The sequence below is a fragment of the Equus asinus genome, chromosome 13, assembly GCF_041296235.1.
Source record: "Equus asinus isolate D_3611 breed Donkey chromosome 13, EquAss-T2T_v2, whole genome shotgun sequence".
Taxonomy (NCBI): Eukaryota; Metazoa; Chordata; class Mammalia; order Perissodactyla; family Equidae; genus Equus; species Equus asinus.
The window spans coordinates 45,811,753-45,832,125 of NC_091802.1; the positions used below are offsets into that span (position 1 = coordinate 45,811,753).

Genomic DNA, 20,373 nt, shown 5'->3' on the forward strand with positions numbered 1-20,373 from the left:
AATGGACCTACACTGAGACATCATTATCACTCTAATGTAATGTATGGACTTTGGGTGATAATGGTATTTTAGATTTTTAAAAATCGATTCATTTATTTGAAATAATTATAAGACTTTGATTAAGTAGAACTCTCTGGTTAAAAAGACAGATAATCTGTTTAAGGGTCTTTGTGATAAGAGTTAGAGCAGAAACTGAGACTACACAGCCCTTCATACCTAGTGCAAAGGGAACCTCTATTTTGGTAGTAAAGTAGGATTCCACTCAAACCCCACTCACAGTATGTTTTTGTGTCTGCAGTATTCTTGGGGAGACAAGTCCTGGTCAGGTTTTCCTTTACTACTTAGGTATGTGCCTGATCGTTTGCTCACTGACCTTTCAGGGAAGAATGAGATACACAGGGAAAGCATTTACTGATCTGTGACACGTTGTAGTTTAGTCAGTGTCGGTCTCCTCACCCTGTGTCTAGTGGTAGTTTGTCATTACAATTCCCGCTTGCTCAGGAAGTTCACTTGAGGCCATGGTTTATAGGTGCAAGACCATGAAGTTAGACTGTGCCCATTGCAAACCAGCCAAAGCAAAGAGAGAGGTTTGTGCTTTGGGGGCAGGGGTATTTAGCGGTCATGCCCCATTCCCCCTCAGGAATGGCTCAGCCACCTCTGTTCAGGAAGGAGTCGGTGGCCACAGAGAGGTACTGCTGCCAGTGTCTCTCCTTCCCTGATCTTCTCCGGGGCCACCTGGTGGTTTCTAGGAAAGACCCTAAGCCCCTTCTCTTTAGAAGACCTTTGCTCTAGGCCCTGGCAGCTTTTACAGAGCTTCAGGGTTCCCTCTTGGGGGTGCCAGGATTATCTGCTTCAGGCTTCTTCAAGAAACTTTCCTTTCAGGCGTTTATTCGACGATGCTTGGCCTACCGAAAGGAGGACCGCATCGATGTCCAGCAGCTGGCCTGTGACCCGTACTTGCTGCCTCACATCCGAAAGTCGGTCTCCACAAGTAGCCCTGCTGGAGCTGCTATTGCATCAACTTCTGGGGCGTCCAATAACAGTTCTTCGAATTGAGACCCACTTCTAGGCCACAAACTGTTCAACACGCACAAAGTGGACAAATGGCATTCAGCAGCGGGTTTGGAACATAGCGAATCCGAATGGATCTCATGAAACCTGTACCAGGTGCTTTTATTTTCTTGCTTTTTTCCCATCCATAGAGCATGACAGCATCGATTCTCATTGAGGAGAAACCTTGGGCAGCTCTGGCCAGGCCTCATAGGAAAAGGCCCCGCCCAAGGTTCCGGCGTCAACGGCCACTGCATGTGGCTGCTCTGAGTGAGGAAAAAATTTAAAAGAAAAACTGGTTCCATGTACTGTGAACTTGAAAACATGCAGACTCAGGGGGGTCCCTGATGCAGTGCTTCAGATGAAGAATGTGGACTTGAAAATACAGACTGGGCTAGTCCAGTGTCTATATTTAAACTTGTTCTTTTCTTTTAATAAAGTTTAGGTAACATCTCCTGAAAAGCTTGTAGCACAAAGGCTCAGCTGGGGATGGTGTTTGACTTCGGAGGAAAAAAGTTGCTATTGCCCGTTAAAGGCACTAGAGTTAGTGTTTTATCCCTAAATAATTTCAGTTTTTAAAAACATGCAGCTTCCCTCCCCCCTTTTTTATTTTTGAAAGATACATTTGGTCATAAAGTGAAACCCGTATTAGCAAGTACGTGGCAATATTCATTCCAATCAGATGCAGCTTTCTCCTCCGTCTGGTCTCCTGTTTGCAGCTGCCTCCCTCATCGCGGTAGGGAGAAAGCTGAGTGGGAGTCCTGAGATGTGTGGGGTTTCGCCATTGGACAAAGAATGAGGTGAGAAGACTGCAGCTGGGAGTCTCTCTAGGTTTTCAACTATTTCTTCACAATTTGAACACTTGACGGTTGTCCCTTTTAATTTATTTGAAGTGCTATTTTTTTAAATAAAGGTTCATCTGTCCATGTAGTCCTCTTGGATTCTCTGAATGTAGTAACCAATGGAACTGTTCCAAAGGTAGTCAGAAATGGGCTGAGGAGCTAAATGCCCTAGAGATCAGGAGTTCCTACCCACAGTCTCTGTGTGCTCGCTAAATGGTGTACATTTCTTGTTAACCACGATATTAAAATGTGATCAGCACATAAGCTTTCCTCTCTTAGATCTTTTGACAGGAAACAACCTCCAATCCTCTAAATTTTGTGGGTGTGTGCTGGTGTGTGTGTCTGTGTGTGTGTATGTGCACACACGCTTTGTCTAACTTTATTTAATAGATTCATCAAGTGGAGTTTAAAAATAAGCTCAAGGGAAGTAGGTATTCTAAATATGAACATTCTTTTAGAACTGATTTTTAAAAAATTTGGTTGTTTCTGAGATGTATGCTCAACTGAAGATGGAGCTGAAATGGGAGCTGTGTGGCCCCACTGTGCCCTTGAAATGGCAGAGCACTCGACAGTAGAGAGGGAAGGAGGCCAGAGCCCGAACATGTGGTAGCCAGCTTGGAATGTTACTGACATGTGGCAAGAGGGCTCAGCCAGAAATATTTAAAGATGCAGCATTCAGGCATGCAAGTTCCCTGGGCAGGGGGAGGGAAGGCAGAAAGGGTAGAGAACCTCAGCTCAGGACTCTAGTGTTTCTTTTACATGTGCCGCTGGTGACACATCTTCTAAGACCTTTGTTTGTGTTGTGGACCTGCTCCTGTCTCCCCAGTATCAGGCGACCTTAAGGGAAAATGGAGTATTCCGAATTGGAGAGAAGTTCGTGGGTAGGTATTGCCTTGTGGAACTCTGAATGGAAGGAAGTCAGCCCCAGAGCCCCTGATGCCCCAGCTTTCCTAAAGCTATTTTATTGCAGTATATATTTCTACACGTGTGCATGCATGCACTTGCACACACATGCATATATGTGCATACCTGATATATATGTATGTGTGTATATAGTACCTTTTTCTTAACCATTACTTTCAAGCTCCTAAGCAAAGAGTACCCAATGGGGTCTCACAGGTGGAGCATGACACTGAATGGATGGTGTCAGCATATGTGAAGAGATGGATGAAGTTGAGACCATGTTTAAACTTACTCAGAATATGAAGTTCTATTCCTTTTTTTCTCCCTCTCATTCAATGATCTGGCAGGAGTTTTTAAAGGAATTTTTTTAAGGTTGGAAGAATGCTGCATCTTTAAGCCTTCCCTCTGAACTTCCTGCCTCCTTCTCCCCATGGGGTTGTAAGTGAAGCTGCAGGACTTTATTTGTTGATCTACCTTTTCTGCCCTTGTCCTGCAGGAGGCATGCCCTCTCCCCTTGCTTTATTGGGTCTAGGGCCTGCTTGGAGCTGACTGGGCTTGGTTGAGTCTGGACAAGGCCTCTTTCCACTGCATGAACTAGCCTCAGAGAACATGCAGAATGCTGACCTTTTCTAGACTTTTAAGTAGCCAATGAAATCACTAAGTGGGGTTCTTCCATGACATATTTTGTTAATATGGGTTTCACTTTTTCCAAGGATAATCCCTTATTGCCACAATGTTGATTTACTTTAAACAATGACAAAAAATGTGTATGAATTTGTAACGAAACCCAGCCAGATTGTGTTGGCCTTTCCCAATTTAAGGGGTGGGGAAGATATTAAAATAAGTTTTAAGAAGTGAATTTCCCAGCCTCTTGATTTTACTCTAGTTCTCCGGCTTCAAACAGAGCCCTTACCATCTAGGGTGTAGACAGGGGATCCTGGTAGCCGGCTGAGGCCCAGTAGATATCGCAGGCATGATGGGAATGTGTTGATTCCTGCAGCGGTTTTTGTACCTCCCATGTGCCAACAGCCATGCTCATGGGGAGGAATACAGCAGTGAACAGGAGAGGGAAGGCCCAGCCGTCAGCTCACAATCCAGGGTGAAGGCACTGGGCCCCAGGAAGGGATGGAATATGGAGGGGAGTGAGGGGAAGGAATTGGGCCCCAAATCTGCCCTTGTGAGATGGGCGGCTTTAAATGGAGAACTATCAGTGAGAGCCACGGCTCTGCACTGCTGTGACTGACCTGGACACGCCTGCTGTCTTTGTTAGAGGATTGCTCGCCTTCCTTCTTGTCCAGGAAGAACAGGTTCTCCTCCAGCTGAGAAGATTAGCAGTCAAGGAGCTCTCGTGTTTCTTAATTTAGAAAATAACTATCTTTAAACATAGTTATCTCCTAGAATCCTGGAGCTAGAAGCAAGTTTCAGGTCCAGCTCCCTGCTTAGGAGAAGGCGAAGTTTACAGCTAGCTTGACCCACCTTGGCGATTTTTTGCTTTCTGAGAAGATTTCCTTCCCTCCCTTACTCATTCTGATTTCTCAAGCTCTTTGTCTGTAATTAAAATCTGCCTGGAGTAAGTGAGGGAGAGACGTGGTACACAAACTAGTTGGGGTATGGGGAGTCCCTGCCTCCTAAAATTAGCTATTCTGTTTTAGTTTGTTAAGGCAGCGTCAGCCAGTGTTGAGTCTGGGCTTTGGAATAACGTCGTGTGCAAATCCCACCTCTGCAAGCTGCAGGGCTATCTCCTTGCGTAGTTCTAATAGGGAGCGGAAATAGGTATGTGAAGTGCCTGGCATATATGAGGTGAATCAAAAAATGTGGTTTAAGAAAGATCAAATGATCCAGTAAGTGGGATTGCTGGTCTGGAACCCCAAGTTTGCTGGTTGAGGTTCAGAGCCTTTCTCCTCGCCAGGTTGTCAGGAGATCCTTTCGCCTTGGGTAAGTAGCATAGACCTTTCAGGAGCCTTCTTCTCTGGCTTGAGATTCAGTATCAACCTTTTCCTGTGAAGTCAGCAGTCTCCTCTTACCCTGGGTCCAAGACTTCTGGCAGAGTCTGGGAGGAGCATCTTTTAGGCCAGTGTGTTCCCGAGGCCAGCAGCAGCAGCATCACCTGGGAACCTGTTAGAACTGAATGTTCTCAGGCCTCCCCAGCACTGTTAATCTGTCTCCCAGATGGCATGAGCACTGAAAGTCACAAGTCCTGCTGACTGATGTTCCTGTCAGGTACTGCAGTAAGGGTGGGGCAGTTGGAGAGAGTATCTGTCAGGCCTTGTCGAAAGTCACCCAGCTGGAAGACGGAGGTGACTGTTGGATTATTGTGTTAGGATTAAAAATGTATCTTACTAGGCCTGATGTCATACATGTGCTCTTCTATGGGGAGCCCCAGGAGGGGCCCTACAACACATCCCTTAGACAGGTGCCTTGGGACCTAACAATACACTCAAGAATCATTCACTCCTTTGGGCAAAGCTTCTTACTTTTGGCCTTCTCTTAAAATATATAACTCACCAGTACCTTCTTGCAAATTACTTTATCACATTTTTCTTTGACCTGAGGGGCACAGGGCTGTAGGAGAGGGCTGGGACTTGGCCTGGACTGCAGGTCTTTGGAAGGGGTGGGGGAGAAGAGAGTGTAGAGAGGTTGCAGGGGGAGGAGGAGGGTTAAGGAGGGAGTGGTTAGGGACTCTGGCTGCTGCTGAGCTCTGCTGGTGGGTTGGGGGAACCTGCCAGAGGCTGGGAAAACAGTCAGGCCTGGGAGCAGGTCTGGGACCTGGGGGGGGGCAGGGAATACAAGAGCCCTATTGTGCTGGGGGAGCTCTGCAGGGGCCAGAGACAGGCTGGAGTCAGTGAAGGGGTGTGTGTGTGTGAGGCACTGGGCAAGGGACCCCGTGGTGTGAAGGGGTCAGAGAGCAGCTTGCTGGCTGACTTGGCTCCACCCACCTCTGGCCACTGGTTGGGCCTCCTGGGTGTGGAGGGAAGTGCCCAGCTGGAGAACTGTGGTAACCTCAGCTCCATTAGCCTCCAGGCGTAGTCTGCAACTGTGGTGGCCTCCTGTGCTGTCCAACCTTTTCACCCTTGGGGGGGCGGGCGGAGAGGGCAATATCAGCAAAGGGAAGGGGCTCTGGCACTGCTGCTGTGCAGAGAAGTTTCTCAGCTGTTTGGCTTCACAGCCAGGCTTAGGCAAGGGAGGAGTGTTTGACAGATGAGGAAACTGAGGCCCACAGAGATTTGGTGACTGGCACGCAGGATCGAATGGAGAAGGACTGCAGGCTTGAAAATTTAGTGAGCTGGATTTTCTGAGTGCCATCCTTGGGCAGAGACTGCTGTGGGCGAAGGCTGCACCTCGGCTCCCAGCATATCTTGTCCTAGTCTAGGGCTCCAGTCCCCCAGGCTCCCTTCAGTCTGTCTCACCCTCCTCATGGCTAGCCCTTAGGAATCTACTTGGAGACCGAGCTGGTGTAGTCCGAGGCTGGAACTGAACTTAGGTGGGAAAATAGGGGGCATCGCTTTACAGAACATTTGTGCTTCAGGTTCCCCAAGCTATCTGATCTTGTCGTCTTGCTTTATAGATGAGGAAGCAAAAATCCTGCCCTGACCCAGCCTTGGGCAACTCTCTTATCTTCCCATTCCTGTGTCCTAATTGACAGCAGGAATCAGACCCTCTGCCTTGACTTCCTTATGGTCACTGTAAGTTTGAAGGGGGTGGGAGACATAAAGCTGTTTCAGCAAATAAAAAGTAAAAAGAAGTCTTGTTAGATGCCTCCTCGGTGTCACAGGGGCCCCTGGAGAGATGTCTGCAGGACATAGAAGGCCCCCCAGTGTAGGCCTTGGCTTGTTCCTGGAAGGAAGCCAGTCCTGGAGTCAGACCCGAGCCCTGTGCCCTAAAAGAAGAGCATGCTGCTGAGAAGCATGAAAAGGAAGGTCTCTTTCCCTACAAGGTAATTTCAAGAGCCATTGCTTCTTTACGCCTATAGACTTTCAGAGCCCTAGCCACAGAGGGGCCGGCCCCATGGCCGAGTGGTTAAGTTCACGCACTCCACTTTGGCGGCCCAGGGTTTCACTGGTTTGGATCCTGGGTGCGGACATGGCACCGCTCACTAAGCCATGCTGAGGTGGCATCCCACATGCCACAACTAGAAGGACCCACAACTAAAAATATATAACTATGTACCGGGGGGCTTTGGGGAGAAAAAGGAAATAAATAAAATCTTTAAAAAAAAAAAAAAAAAAAAGAATCCTACCCACAACCTTAACACTAACCCTGCTCCTCAGCCCATGTTAACTAGACAAAACCGTGCCCAGTTTTGGAATCTGGTAGAACAAGGTGTTGGGAGAGCCCCTGGTGAGGACTACATTCAGGTCACAACTCTAAACTTGCTGTGTGACCTCAGACCGGGCACTCATACTCTGAGCCACATCTATAAACTTCATGCATCCACTCAAAATACAAAGGAGGTTACCAGTTAGAAGCTTTAAGTAAGGTTATTATTTAGAAGCTAAATGTAATAAATGTTAGCTGGGAGCTGATAAATTCTGTAACAGCGAGAGGAGGTCCCTGGGGATTTGGGAGATGATGTTGAGCTGGGCTTTCAAAGATGGGCAGAGTTTGCAGCAACAGGTCCCTTACACTTTCTGTACTCTTCCCATATAGAATGCTGGTCACACCAAGACCTCTCCATGCCCTCTCACACCTCCAGGCCATGGCCATCTGACTGTCTTTGAAAACTTGAGTGTCACCTGCAGCCTTCCTTCCTTTGGACTCACAGCACCCATACGTCTCTCCCTTACTTCCCTGACTTGTCACATGTGTGCACACTTGGCACCACAAGAGCTGGCCCCTTGGTAAGCTCAGGGCCCGGGTAAAGGAATGACGGTAGTTTGGCCTGCTGAAGCATGGTGCCCAGAAGGGGCAGTAGGGCTGGACAGGTGGTGCTGAGGGACCTTAGATGTGAGAATGAGGAGGAGGCTGGGACAGTGTGTTAGACACAGGTCTTTGGTCAGGGAGTGAACAGATCGGGGCTGGGCAGAGACAGCCGTGGAGCCTGTATAGCTGGTTCCCGGTCCTCAACAGCAGTATTTTTCAAATTTGTTTGATGGCAACAGTAAAAAACACTTAACATCTCAACCCAATACATATTTCACAGAACAGAACCTAGTTCACATGCAGTGCACTTTGATGTTTACGGTTTTACTTCAATTTTAAAATGCTGGTCACCACCCACTGGTGCCCTAGGCCACTTCTTGCTGCTTCACTGGGTGCTGGTCCGTCCTGCCTCCTGGAGCTGGAGTGACGGTGGTGGGTCAGCTAGATGGAGCCACCTGGCTCCTGTTCTGGTCAGGGGTTCTATTCCACTAGGGGCTTCAGGTGGGAAGGCTGGATCAGGGGAACTTCCACCTCTGCAGAGCGACCTCCCGCCTGTTCTGCCTCCAGGCTGGGGTCAGTGAGAGCCACAGAAGGCTCTTGGCAGGGGCTAGGCCCAGCTTTGCTTTGGAGGGTCAAGTACTGAGACTAGAGAGACCTCATACTGCTTGTCCTTCCTGAGCTGGGGAGAGGGAGACAGGGACCAGGAAGCAGCCTAAGATGACATCTTGAAGAGAGAGGGAGATGCAGAAGCTGCCAGCCCAGCCAGAGCTGTGGACCAGAGTAGGCCTCGACTCCCGGCTCAACCTCATCCTCAGTGCAAGGACAGATTCAGAAGAACTGCAGCTCCAAGTTGGGAGAGGCCCCTGTAGGGCAGACAGGGTGATGTGACAGCCCTCTCCCCCTGTGCCAGCACCAGCTGGGTAGGGCAGTAGAAGGTTCTGGGAACTATATCCCACCAACCAACTGCAGCTAGTTCTTCTGCTTGGCTCTGTAGTCCGGTCCCCTCTTCCTTGTTGGGGTGCTTCAGGCCAATCTCTACCTTCTCTGAACCCAAACCAGCCAGCTTGCTCCTGACCTGCTAAAGCCTCCGAGTGGAGCCAGGAGCCAGTGAGGACCCTAGAGGCATTCAATTTGTAAGCCCTGCTGCAGCCTGGGCTCAGTCTTGAGTTCCCCTGCTCTGAGCTTACTCCAGGGCTCTGCCGATAGCTACAGACATTATCTTACTCTGGTGACTCCTTCAGGTGGGAGTCTGCATCTAGACTCCTAGACTTATGGGGAGGAAGTCTGCGCTTCCTGCTTCATGAAAGGGGTTCTGAGGTGATTATCTCTTATCCCTTGGGAAAGGAAGAGTTGGGCTTTAGGGTCCCTTTAAAGGAAGTCTTCTAATACAGGCCTTGGGCTGAAAGGATACAAACTCAGCAGCCCTCTGGGGAGGAGAGGTGTTCTCCAACAAAAGGAGAAGGGAAAATACCTAGGGAAAGTGGGAAGAATTTTTCTTAGGTTGTCTTTGTGGCCATAATGTGGTAGACCAGTCTGGAGAAGACAGACCAGCCATAAAATTCCCCAGTGATGTGGATGTGGGAGAAATAGTTCCTTTAAGTTAACTGTCCCAAGATCATACAACCTGGAAGAGGTGGAGCCAAACCTCAAAACCTGGATCTGTAGGATCCCAAGCCTGCCTTCATCCCTCCTTTAGCCCCATCCCTTCTGGGATCTTCGGTGCTCCAGACAAAGGGTAGCCACGTAGACTTGAAGGGCGGATTGCCTGATCGGAGAGCCAGGGGTGTGAGATGCAGGAGCCCAGGGAGAAGGCAGAGAGGGTCGGATCTGCCCAGGCCAACCCCGTGCTTGGCCAGACTTTTCCCCTGGCATGGAAAGGTGCAGGGTGGGGAAATCTTGGATGCCCCTTGGGGTTCACACCCCTTCTCTAGTTGCCTCAGGTAAGGATTGACCACGTCTCTCCTTTCTTTATATCCTCCTATCGTACCTGGCCATCCAATTGCATTCTTCCTTGTCTTGTGTTCTCCTTTCCTAAGCTTTTGTTGTAGGCCTGGCCTGCCGGGGGTGTCCACGGGCATTGCTCTCCCCCCCTGGGCACTCTGGCTGGAGAGGCTGCTGAGCCCCAGAAGAAGGGAAGAGGAGACTGATGTGAGATGAACTCTAAGCACAGTGAGTAATGATACCAAACCTCATCTGTCAAAGGGCACCTGAGACTCAGCAGGGAAGTGACTTGCTCTGGGACATGTGCTTAGTGAATAGCAGAGCTGGAATTCCAACTCAACTCCGAGCCCCAGGCCTGGACTCACCCACTGCCCAATGCTGGGATATTTATGGAAATGCATTTATTAGCTCGCTAAAGTGAGCATTGAGCTGCTTCTACCTGGATTAGTTTATACTTTAGAATACCATTTTTGTATACAGTTAAACATGGAGGTGTTCGGACAAGGAGGAGAGGTTGTATTGTTCTCTCAGGCAAAGGAAAACACCCAGTGTTGCAATCCTGGTAAAACTGACCTATACAGGTCTCGTGGACGGTAGGGTGGAGTGGGGGCGAGAGACAGGCAGCGTGAAGGGTAAGGAGTAAAAGGGAGACAGCCTGATGTCCAAATGGCAAAGGAAGATGGGAAGTAACATTCCCTGAACATCTTTATCCAGGGACTGTGCCATCCCTTTATACATAACATTTAATTCTCAGGACAAGGTAGGAATTGTTACCCCATTTACAAGTAGGAATTGAGAACTCAGAGCTTGAGTAACTCAATAAAGGTCACAAAGCTAGTAAGTGGGTGAGCGAGGATTCTAACTGAGGTCTCTCTGACTCCAAAGTCTGTGCTCCTTCCACTAAACTGGTTTTGAGGAAATCAGAAGGCCTGGAGTGCCTGTTGTTGGTTAACAGTCAGTGTCTGAAGAAGAGCCGTTGCTCAGTATCGAGTCCACTATAGCAAATGCCGTCTTGGTAAAAATCCCGACTGGGTCATAGACTTCACTAAGTCTTCAGCACCCAGCCTGATGCCTGGCAGAGTAGGCCCTTAATAAATGGCTGTCCAACTGGGCTTTCACGGGAACAGTGAGGAGGCTGGCCCTTTGGAAGTAGATGAGGGTCTGGGTGCTGCTGAGGGGTCGCTCTGAAAGCCCCAGCACTCTCACAACACCCAACACTCCTGCAGACTGTGACACGTTCTGCTGACAACCGATCCTGCACAGACTTGTTAAGCAGTGGGGGATTGGGCTGGATTCTCCACAGGGAGAATTGCCCGGACGTGGCCCAGCTCTCTGCCCTGTGAGCTCAAGATCTAAGACAGATGGTGGCTGTGGATATGGGCCCAGACAGACAATCAGCAGAATACAGTGTGTGACCCTGGTATGCCGGAGCAGGAAGTCTCACCCTCTGCAGAGACTCGAACAGACATCTGTCCCTGCTAGCGCAATGCACTTCATGCTCCTCAGCCCTTGAGTGGGAGTCTGCTCTGCCTGGCGTATAGCAAAAATTGTGGGTTTTCCCCACTAAAAACTCTTCTAGGGCTGTGACTCTGCTCATCGTTGTTTTCCCAGCAGCTAGCACAGGGCTAGCAATCAGTGGTTGGTGAACGGGTGAATGAAGAAATGAGCATCTGTGTGCTGAGCACTCAGTGTACTGGTGCTGGCAAGTGGTGGACTTGCTGGGCCCACATCATTCACTGGTGATGTCTAGTGGCTGGCTTCTGCCCTGCTGGTGGGAGGAATGCCAAAACCAAGTGAGAGCCAACCCTGCACCAGAACCTGGAGGGCTCCATGGGAGCCCTGCCTGAGTTGCCTTTCAGAGGAAAGGGGACCCCTTGGTGAGGACTGTGGCCAGCACATCCAGAGATAAGTGAGCAGATGGAAGCCTATGTCTTTGAGAAGAAGCATCCTATGTTTTGGCTGCTCAGACAGAGAAAAAGAGAAGGCAACTTACCTGAAGCTGGCAAATCCTCAAACCCCTTGTAGATAACAGAACTGTGAGAAAGAGGAGGCCAGAGCCAGCCCTGATGGTCTAGTGGTTAAAATTCAGTGTTTTCACTGCTTTGGCGGCCTGGGTTCGTTTCCCCGGCAGGGAACCACACTACCCTTCTGTCAGTTGCCACGCTGTGGTGGCAGCTCACGTAGAAGAACTAGAAGGACTTAGCAACAGGGATATACAACCATGCACTGGGGTTTGGGGGAGGGGGAAAAAAAGATTGGCAACAGATGTTAGCTCAGGGTGAATCTAAAAAAAAAAGGTTAAAAAAGAGAAAGGGGAGGCCAAGAGGATGATCTTTGAGGCAGCCCAGAGTGGTGTCCAGGAGCCTGCAGAGCACTGGGATCCCAGGACATGCCACAACAAGAAGATGTGTCCCAAAGGGCCGTGAGCAGCAGTCACCAGAAGGGACTTGTCAGACCTGCCTAAGCTAGCTATGGAGTGCCAGGGGCTTCGTTGGCCTGGCTCTTACCCATTTTTAGGGCGAAAGTGTGGAGAGTGGGAATCTGTGGGGACTGCAGGGAGATTTCAGTGGGTGCTCACTTCTGGGCCCTACAGCCTCTGGACTGATATTTGCCAAGGATCTCAGCCCCGCGGAGATAGAGCTAACTGAGCATCTCGGCCCCCACACCCTCATTGCAGAGATGGGGAACAATTTACCCAAGGCTGGGGTAGTAAAAACCAAAAAATTTGAATTTGTTATTTCCAAAAATAGCACCAAGGTGGACAGCACAGGAAACAATAAAATTTATTTTACAGCTTCATAGCGTTTTTATTTGATTACTCATGGTGGGAGAGTATGAATCTTCTTTGCATTTAGGGTCTCTAAATGTCTCAGTTCATCTCTGAGCCCAGAGATCCCAAGCGACTTTTCCAAGGTCGTTCAAGGAATCAAGAGGTGGGGGCTGGACTCCAACGTCCTAACTCCCAATCCAGCGATCTGCGCTGCGGTGACCTGTTGCATAATACGGAATAACTGTGGATTGTCTTCTCGTTTATGAAATTTCCATTTGCTCCTTTGCGTCTGGCCAGGAGTCCGGTTGCTGGTGAGAGTGATGATGTCTGTCTTCTGGGATGTCCAATGGACAGATTTTCCCCAGGATTCTGGATACAGCACCAACTAGCAACAGCCCCAACTTTGCGCCAAGGATGCTGACACAAGAGTCACGCAAATGCTAAAATGAAGTGAAACTGTTTGCGCTCCGCGCATTGCAAAGGGGCCCCGCCTCCCCCTCCCCCAATCTTCGCCGGCGTGGCGGAGCCCTGAGCTCCGCCCCTTCCCCACCAAACCAGGGGAGGGGTCCTAGTCGTGGAGGTAGCGGATGCTCGGCGGCTAGAGTCGTCGGCAGAAAGAGGCGGGATAGAGGGGGCGCCAGCGGCCCAGGTCTGGCCGCCTGGGTCAGCCGTGCGCCCCCGCCCCCGCCCCCGCCCCCGCCCCCGCCGAGTGAGGCCTTGCAGCCCACGTCCAGCCACGCCGTGAAGTTTGCGGAAAGTTCCCCACCAGCGCCAGCCGGGGAGTTGTGACGCAGTGTCTGGGGCTCCAGTCCCGGACAGAGAAGAGAGGGAAGGCGAGGCGGGGAGAGAGGGAAACGGAGAGCGAGGGCAAGAGCGCACGCGGGGTCGTCCTCTACCCCACGGATCCTCCCTCCCTCCTCCCCCTTCTCCATTCCCGGCCCCAGCCCCGCGCCCGCACGCGCCTCTTCCCCTCCCACGCTGCCCGCTTCCCTTCCCCTCTGCCCCTCAAACCCTCCTCCTGGGTTCTGCGCTCCTCCCTCCGCCCTCCCTCCGCCCGGCCTGCCTCCTTCCCTCCTCCTCCCCTCCTCTCGCCCGGAGGCATCACTTCGTCCCGACCCGGAGGAAGACGCGAGCCCCTCGCGGGCGGTCATCACAGCCCAGCGCCGTGTCTGCCAACGCGCGCCGCGCTCGTGCGCCCTCGGTCCCCGCGTCCCCAGAGCGCCGCGCCATGGGCATGGGGCCAGGCCGGCCGGCCCCCGCGCCCTGGCCTCGTCACCTGCTGGGCTGCGTCCTGCTCCTCGGGGGTCTGCACCTCGGCCGCCCGGGCGCCCCTGGGGACCCCAACGCCGCCGCCCTCCCGGGTAAGGCACTGCCAACTTGGCCAACTTCCGGGACCGGGCGCGGGGAGCGCCGGGGAGCGGGCCCCTCTCGACTTTTCCCTCCCTTTTTTTTCCAGGATCGTGTATGCTTGTGCGTGTGTGTGTGTGTCAGAGAGAGAGAGAGACTGGGTTTTTAAAATCGTCTCAGCTTTTCGGAAAGCGGGGGAGGAGAGGGGAGGAGCGCGCCTGGAGGTGGGGGAGGACCTGAGTGGAACCAGATGTGGCGGGCGGCGGGGGAGGGGAGCCCGGGGGTCTCGAGCCGCCTGGGAGGAAGGGGGCGGGCTCCGAGAGGACCCTCGCGCCCGCCCTCCCGGACCACCCGGCGCCAGCCCTGCCCTCGACCCGGGGACCTGCAGGGCGCGCCCAGGGGAACCAGAGGCTCCGTCCAGGAGTCTCCAGGCCGGTCTCCTTGCTTTGCCCTGGGACTGATGCGTTATTATAGTTTTCGAATTATTTGTAAGCTTGTTCGCCGTTCCTGGCATCTCGGGCTGTTTGTATTTTCTTTTCCACTCTTGGTCTTCAAGGACAGCTTGTGGCATGCGGCATCCACACCGCTTGAACGTAACTCTGAGGCAGTTTTGTGCCACGAGGATGCAGCGACAGACTGGGCACCGTGTGTGTGTTGTGTGTGCGTGTGTATGTGGTGTGGTGTGAGTGGCTCTGGCCAAACTGGCACCCCTCCAGAGTGGACAGATCTTGGGCGGCAAAAGAGCTGCTAAAGATGCAAAAAACCCAACTAACAGAAAACAAAAAACCGAAGCTGTGCCTCCTCTTTCTGCTGCTCTTTCAAAGGGTGACAGTGAAGTGTGGGGGCAGACAGACCCCTCACCAAGAATCTGAGAGCTAAAGGGAAAGAGCCACTTCGGGGTTGGGGGGCTTGCAGAAGGCAAAGCTGGAATTGTGAGCGAGTGTAATTATTCCAGCTCAGTGCTGGGCCCGGCGGGGTCTTGCTTTGTGTTTAATTTGGGGATGGGGGTGAGTGAAAGGGGACAGTCAGTGCAGTGTTTGCAGTTTTGTGCAAAGCCCAGACAGCCCTGCAGGGTCTAGGGCCTCTAGCCTTGGCCAGTGCTTGCTGGGTTGTCACACCCAGTTAACATAGGCGACCGAGACACATATCTGCCCCAGTTGTGCCGATGGGAGAAGAGCGGGCCAGGGTGACCCATGTTCACACCCAGCAGAGCCCCTGCTGAATTCCAGACCCACCTGCAAACACAAGCCAGGCAGTAACTACCTACCCACCGCAGGTCAAGGCCCAGGCTGTCTGCTTGCCGTCCTCACTCCTGCCGGGGTCTTACTCCTCTGCAAAGGAACTCAGAAGGCAGACAGGGTGGGAGGGGTGGAAGAACATGGCCATTCCAAGAGCCCCAGAGCACATTTTAAAGCCAGGCCCTGGGAAGTCGTGGCCAGAGTGCTGACTCGGCCTTTTCCCCCATGGAGCTTTTGACAGAGGAGCTGGAAATGCCTGGTGAGAGGCCCCATCAGGGAGGATGCCTGGAGTGCCCCTCTGCTTCCTGGACTCTGTGCTCTCCTTGCCCTCTCTCAGGCTGCGTCTCTGGACTTGTAGCCCCCATAGCCCCAGAGGGGCCCCTACCCAGTGGCATTGCATTGATCACCCCTAAAGAAGCTTAGGTGTGGGAGAGGAGGAAGCTGAGGGTGGGGGTGGCCTGGTCTCCACAGCAGAAGTTGAGTAGAGGAGGGCGAGGTCCTCACAGGTACTGTCCCAGAATGCTCCTCCTCTAGGCTGAATTCCTTCTTCGTCCCCTTGTCCCTCATGAATGAGGTGGTCACTGGGAAGAATTTACCAGCACCAGGATCCGAATGGCCCCAGGAAATGCTTGTGGGAGATAGGATTTGGCTTGGCAGGCCAGCGCTGCTGGGATGAAACTTACCCTGGGGAAGGAGGGGTACGTGTGGGTGGCTTCCTGACCACCAGTAGACGAGCCGGTGGATGAGAGCATCCAAGGGGGCTGCAGCGCCCCTTGGGGGTGGCAGGACAGCAGCACTTTCTTGGTGGGGGACGGCAGAATCCATCTTTTCTATGCCTCTGTGGAGCGCCCACAAAGCGTGTGGCTGGAAGACCTCTTTGTTAATTGCAGTATTGATGCATTTTTGTAGCATTCACCGCTCAAAGCTGAGGCAAATACTCGGGAAGGAAGGTACAGAAGAATGTAAGATGCATCCTTAGAGCAGAGAAAATTTTGTTAGAGGCCAGAGAAACTGGGTGGGGCAAAGGGTCACCAAGGCTCTCTAGAGGGAGCTGGGTGGAACCAGGCTTTGCAGAGGCAGGGAGGGGAGCAGAGAGGGCGAGACCAGGAAGGTGGGCTGGGCTGTTCTGGAGATTATGTGGAAGCTTGCTGCACTGGGGTAGACAGTTCCTGAGTGGGGCCAGGGAGAAGCCCGAGTGGAAAAGGAAGCTGGCCACGTGCCTGGGAGGCTGGCGGTGGGGAACCTGGAAGAACCCCTCGGGGGTTCTGAGCAGAGGAATAAGGTACAGATTGGAAAGAGGATTGCTGGCCCCCGCAGGGATCAGGCATCCAGGTCGAGGAGTGAAGACACCTTGGGAAATCTTCCTTTGGGAGCGACTCTGCTGTCTAAAGGACAGGGAGGGAGGCATTCCTTTTGAAAGCCATCAGGTACTGGCTGCTGTGGCCAGAGTCCACCAGACAGATCGCCTGCACTTCCGGCCCAGCTCTGGCGAGTCACGGAGTTCAGAGCTTTCTTACTTCTCCCCACTACCAAACTCAGTGTTCTTTCCTCCAACCTGCTTGCCTTCTGTGAGCTGCCAGGGCCAGGGTGGTACCCAGCTGCACTCTGGTTGGTGCTGGGATCAGACGTTCCCCCGGATTCACCTGGCCAAGATGAGGGTGCAGGCAGGGGAGGAGGAAGCCTGGGTCTTGGTCTTCATTTACTCACACTTGAGAAGTCTTGGCTTTCTGATGCCTGCATGATACAGTGTTTGGACCAATGAGATGATTTCAGAAGTACCCTGGAATTCTCAGAAGAGTATTCATTTGGATTTACCACTAATTTAAACATTAAATAGGAGACCTGTTGCACCCTGCAGAGGGACTAAGTGATCACAGCAATGGCTGCCACCCTTCATATGCTGGGCACTGTGCCCAGTGCTTACAGACAATGGCTCTTCTAAATCTCACAACCTGGGAGGGCACTACCACCCATTTTACACACTGGCAGTCAACAGAGTAGAGATGTTAAGTCATTTGCACAAGAACATTCCACTGGAAAGTGGTACAAGTGAGATTTGAACCCAGGTGTGGCTGCTGAGCCTGAACACTTCAGTACCAGACCGTGTTGTGTTTCTGTAAAATTAAGCACTGTGAGGGGATGTGTTAGGAAAGGTTAGAAAATTCAGCTTTAGGGGTTTTTTCCCCATAGCTCCAAGCCCCGTAGAACAGCCTCTCGATGTGTCCTCCTGAGAGGAACCCTCGGAAGAGGGTGGCGTGGCACTTGGCTCTGCCCCAGTCCCATTGGGCCCAAGAGGCAGGGATTGAGCCCCCCTCAGTGTCCTCAGGATATCTGAGGTGCCCGCTCGACGGAGGCATTGATAAGTGAGTGACCGAGGGGGCCTGATGAAGGAGGAGCGAGCCCCAGCCCGGCACCCCAGCTTCCTGAGGCCAGGGATCCTTGTTTGTTCAGTCAGTCAGTCAGTGGATGTCTGCTGAGCCTGCACAGTGCTGAGAGCAGGGAGAACTGTGGCCTGTTCTTCTTTGGAGCCCACCTCCCCCTGCACCTTCAAAGGGGGGTCCCTGCACTTGGAGGGTCTGGGCATTGCTAATAGGAAGTGTGTCTTCCTGTTTAGTGCTTCTTGAGACGGGGAGGGGCTGCTTTCCCATGGCTGGATCCTATAAATCTGGGTGGGGTGGGCCATGGGAGTAGTGACGCACCTCTTGGAACTCACCCTGGGCGCTGCAAATCCCAGTGGCTCCTCAGCTAGGGTTTGTGTCAGTAAACAGGCAGACTGGATGAAGGCCGTGTAGTGGCATCAGCCAGCTCCAGCCCCTTAGGAGACAGATTGGGTTGCCCCCCTTACTTCACACATGGCCCCATGTGGAACTCCAATGGTTAGCTCCTTTCCTTCCCTCCCCCCTCTTCTTTGACCTCTCTGTCCCCTCTCCTGAGCCCCTTGCTTGGCTGGGCTCCTGCTCTCTGCCTCACCTCAGCCCTGCCCCTGCCCCCCCACTTCAGTTCCTCTGACTCTGCATTCCGTGCCACCGCTGCTCTGCTTGTGTTGCTAGATGATAGCTGTGAAACTTCCTCTCCTCCCCAGGTCACCCGGCCACCGACGCCTTCCCCGTTCTTCTCCTCAACACACTACGCTCCATCCTCCCTGAACCTTCACTGCTGCCCCAGCCCTTTGCACACACCGTTCCGTCTGCCTGGGATCCCGTCCCCTCTTCTTCCCTGGCTGCCATTGCCCCTTCTTTCAAGACTCAGGATCCTGAGATGGATGCTGAGGAGTCCTGGTCACTGCCTCTTGGGGTGACCTGGGCTGAGGGGAGACAGGCAGCTGGATGTCACACACAAGGATAACCCCTGGCATGGAGGAGCACCCCTCTTTTTCTTTCTTTCTCCGGGGTCACCTCTAGGAGGACATGATGAGAAGCTGCTGTGGTGGGCTTGGAGCTCCTAGAGGGAAAGCAAGAAGCCGGGCTCCCAGCCTTTCCTGACAGCCTCAGCAAGTGATTGGAAGGGGAGGCGGATGTGATGCGTCCCAGTGTAGACAGGCAGGAGTGTGGTGTGGCGGGAAGGTTCCCTCCTCCTCCAGTCCTCTGGAAATGTAAATCGGGACAAGATCAGTCGGACTGTAATTAATGCCACTCATAAGCTGTATGACCTCGGGCAGAGGCCCAAGTTTCTTCATCTGTGAAATGCGAAAAATAAAATAATACCCCCTCACGGGGGTACTGTAAGAATTACACAAAAGTGAGATAATATATGTATGAGACAGATAAATGCCTGGTGCAATGCTGGACAGAGTCATTTCTTAGCAAGTAATATTAAATTATTGATATTTTTATTATTATTAGGAAGAGAAAACATGAAAATCAAGGGATTTAAATATGAAAAAACACAGTCTTCAACATACAAAGTCCTAACTAGCCACTTTTTTCCAAATCAAAGCAGGCTAAACCCATCACTTCTTGGTGACACTTTGCTAACTACTATAAGTGCCTAAAAGTAACCATACTTTTCCTGAAAGTAAATTTAAATCCTAAAGCAAACAAACAAAACTCGATCCTCAGTTGTGGTTTCTCCTCAAGCCCCTCCACTTACCTCCCTCCCTCCTCGCTCTCTTCATCATGAAGCTGCTCCAGCTGACCTTCACTGAGGGCATGAGGAGTTCCTGCCACCCTGGACTTCCAGTGTCAAAATCCAGACAGTCCCAGGCCAGCCAGACGGGTGGTCATCTTCCCTCCGCTTGCTGACCACCAGTCGCTGTAGCCTGCCATCTAAGGAACTGCCTGCCAGTGGTCACGGTAATTAGGCTCCCTGGTTACTCAGTGCACTGGCCCTCCTCAGGCCTCACGTTGCAGTTCGGATGCTATTGATGGCCTCAGTTTTATAAGGCATGCTCCGCGGGAAACAGTCAGACCATAAAGAAAGAAAACGTAAAAAATTTGAAGTCCTCCTTCCTGTCACCCCACACCCTACCAGTAACACTGTCACTGGTTTGTGGGGTAATCTTCTGTTTTTATGCATATGCAGATACACATAAATACTCCTTTTACACAAATAGGGCCACTTTTTTTTTTACTGTATAGCACAATAAAGTAATTTTATTTTATAATATTCTTGGAGATCTTTCCATGACAGGCTGCAGAATTGTCTTATTCTTAATGGTGCTCAGTATTCCATTATAAAGATGTACTGTCGTCTTGTGTGTGTGTGTGTGAGGAAGATTGTTGCTGAGCTAACATCTGTGCCAGTCTTCTTCCATTTTGTATGTGGGACGCTGCCACAGCATGGCTTGATGAGCAGTGTGTAGGTCTGCACCCAGGATCCGAACCTGCGAACCCTGGGCCGCCGAAGTAGAGCACACAGACTTATCCAGTACACCACTGGGCTGGCCCCTAAGTGTCTTTTTTTTTATTATTATTCTTTTTAAACTGCTTCCCTATGGATGGACACGTTCTGAAAATTCTCTCTTCCTCTGGTCTTTGTGATGCCGTTTGCATCCATGGTCTCTGCTGCTTGTCTTCCCCTCCAGCCTCAGTCCAGGGCAGGCAGTGCTGCCACATCTGTGATCCTAAAGAGCAGCTTTAATTGACAACAGAACAAAATCTAAACTTTCTGAATTGAGAATTTGAGGCCTTCCATGGTGAGGTTCTAGCCTTTCCCTTCAGCCCCTTTGGCAAGTCACACTGAGCTATGTGCCGTCACCCACAGATGCTCCAAGTTCTGCCCAGCAAAGCCTCTGCTCGTGCTTTTCTCCCCACCAGGAGCACCTGGTTCCGCAGGCCTGTCTCTGAGTCCGAGCTCATCCCTGAGGCCTTTGAGTTGCCCTCAGCGGGAAGAAGCCTTTCTCTCCAGACTCCTCTCGCATTTCATCGCTGCCACCTGCCTGGTGGAGCCGCTTCCTCCCGTCCTAGACCGTAAGCCCCTCCGG

At 51.8% G+C, this 20,373-nt stretch overlaps 2 protein-coding genes and 1 long non-coding RNA gene across 14 annotated transcripts in view; 2 read left to right on the forward strand and 1 right to left on the reverse strand.

Moving 5' to 3' along the window:
- Window positions 1-2,156, forward strand: part of TLK2 (tousled like kinase 2) — a 109,865-nt gene extending 107,709 nt beyond the window's left edge. For all 5 annotated transcript variants that reach the window (XM_044744267.2, XM_070483438.1, XM_044744266.2 and 2 more), the window contains one exon: window positions 883-2,156. In XM_044744267.2, coding sequence (XP_044600202.1) covers window positions 883-1,056 — 174 coding nt within the window. In that variant the 3' untranslated portion in view covers window positions 1,057-2,156. The remainder of the gene's footprint in view (window positions 1-882) is intronic.
- A 10,200-nt stretch (window positions 2,157-12,356) lies between these two features.
- On the reverse strand, window positions 12,357-13,872 carry LOC139040065 (uncharacterized). Its single transcript, XR_011493892.1, has 2 exons — window positions 13,643-13,872; window positions 12,357-12,806 (listed from the first exon to the last, which is right to left on the reverse strand). It is a non-coding gene; the product is annotated as an uncharacterized lncRNA (long non-coding RNA).
- Window positions 13,223-20,373, forward strand: part of MRC2 (mannose receptor C-type 2) — a 50,258-nt gene continuing 43,107 nt past the window's right edge. For 7 of the 8 annotated variants that reach the window (XM_044744705.2, XM_044744706.2, XM_044744709.2 and 4 more), the window contains exon 1: window positions 13,463-13,727. In XM_044744705.2, the coding sequence (XP_044600640.1) occupies window positions 13,595-13,727 (133 nt within the window). In that variant the 5' untranslated portion in view covers window positions 13,463-13,594. Of the gene's footprint in view, window positions 13,728-20,373 lie in introns of all 8 variants that reach the window. The other variant, XM_044744708.2, reaches the window with a different exon arrangement.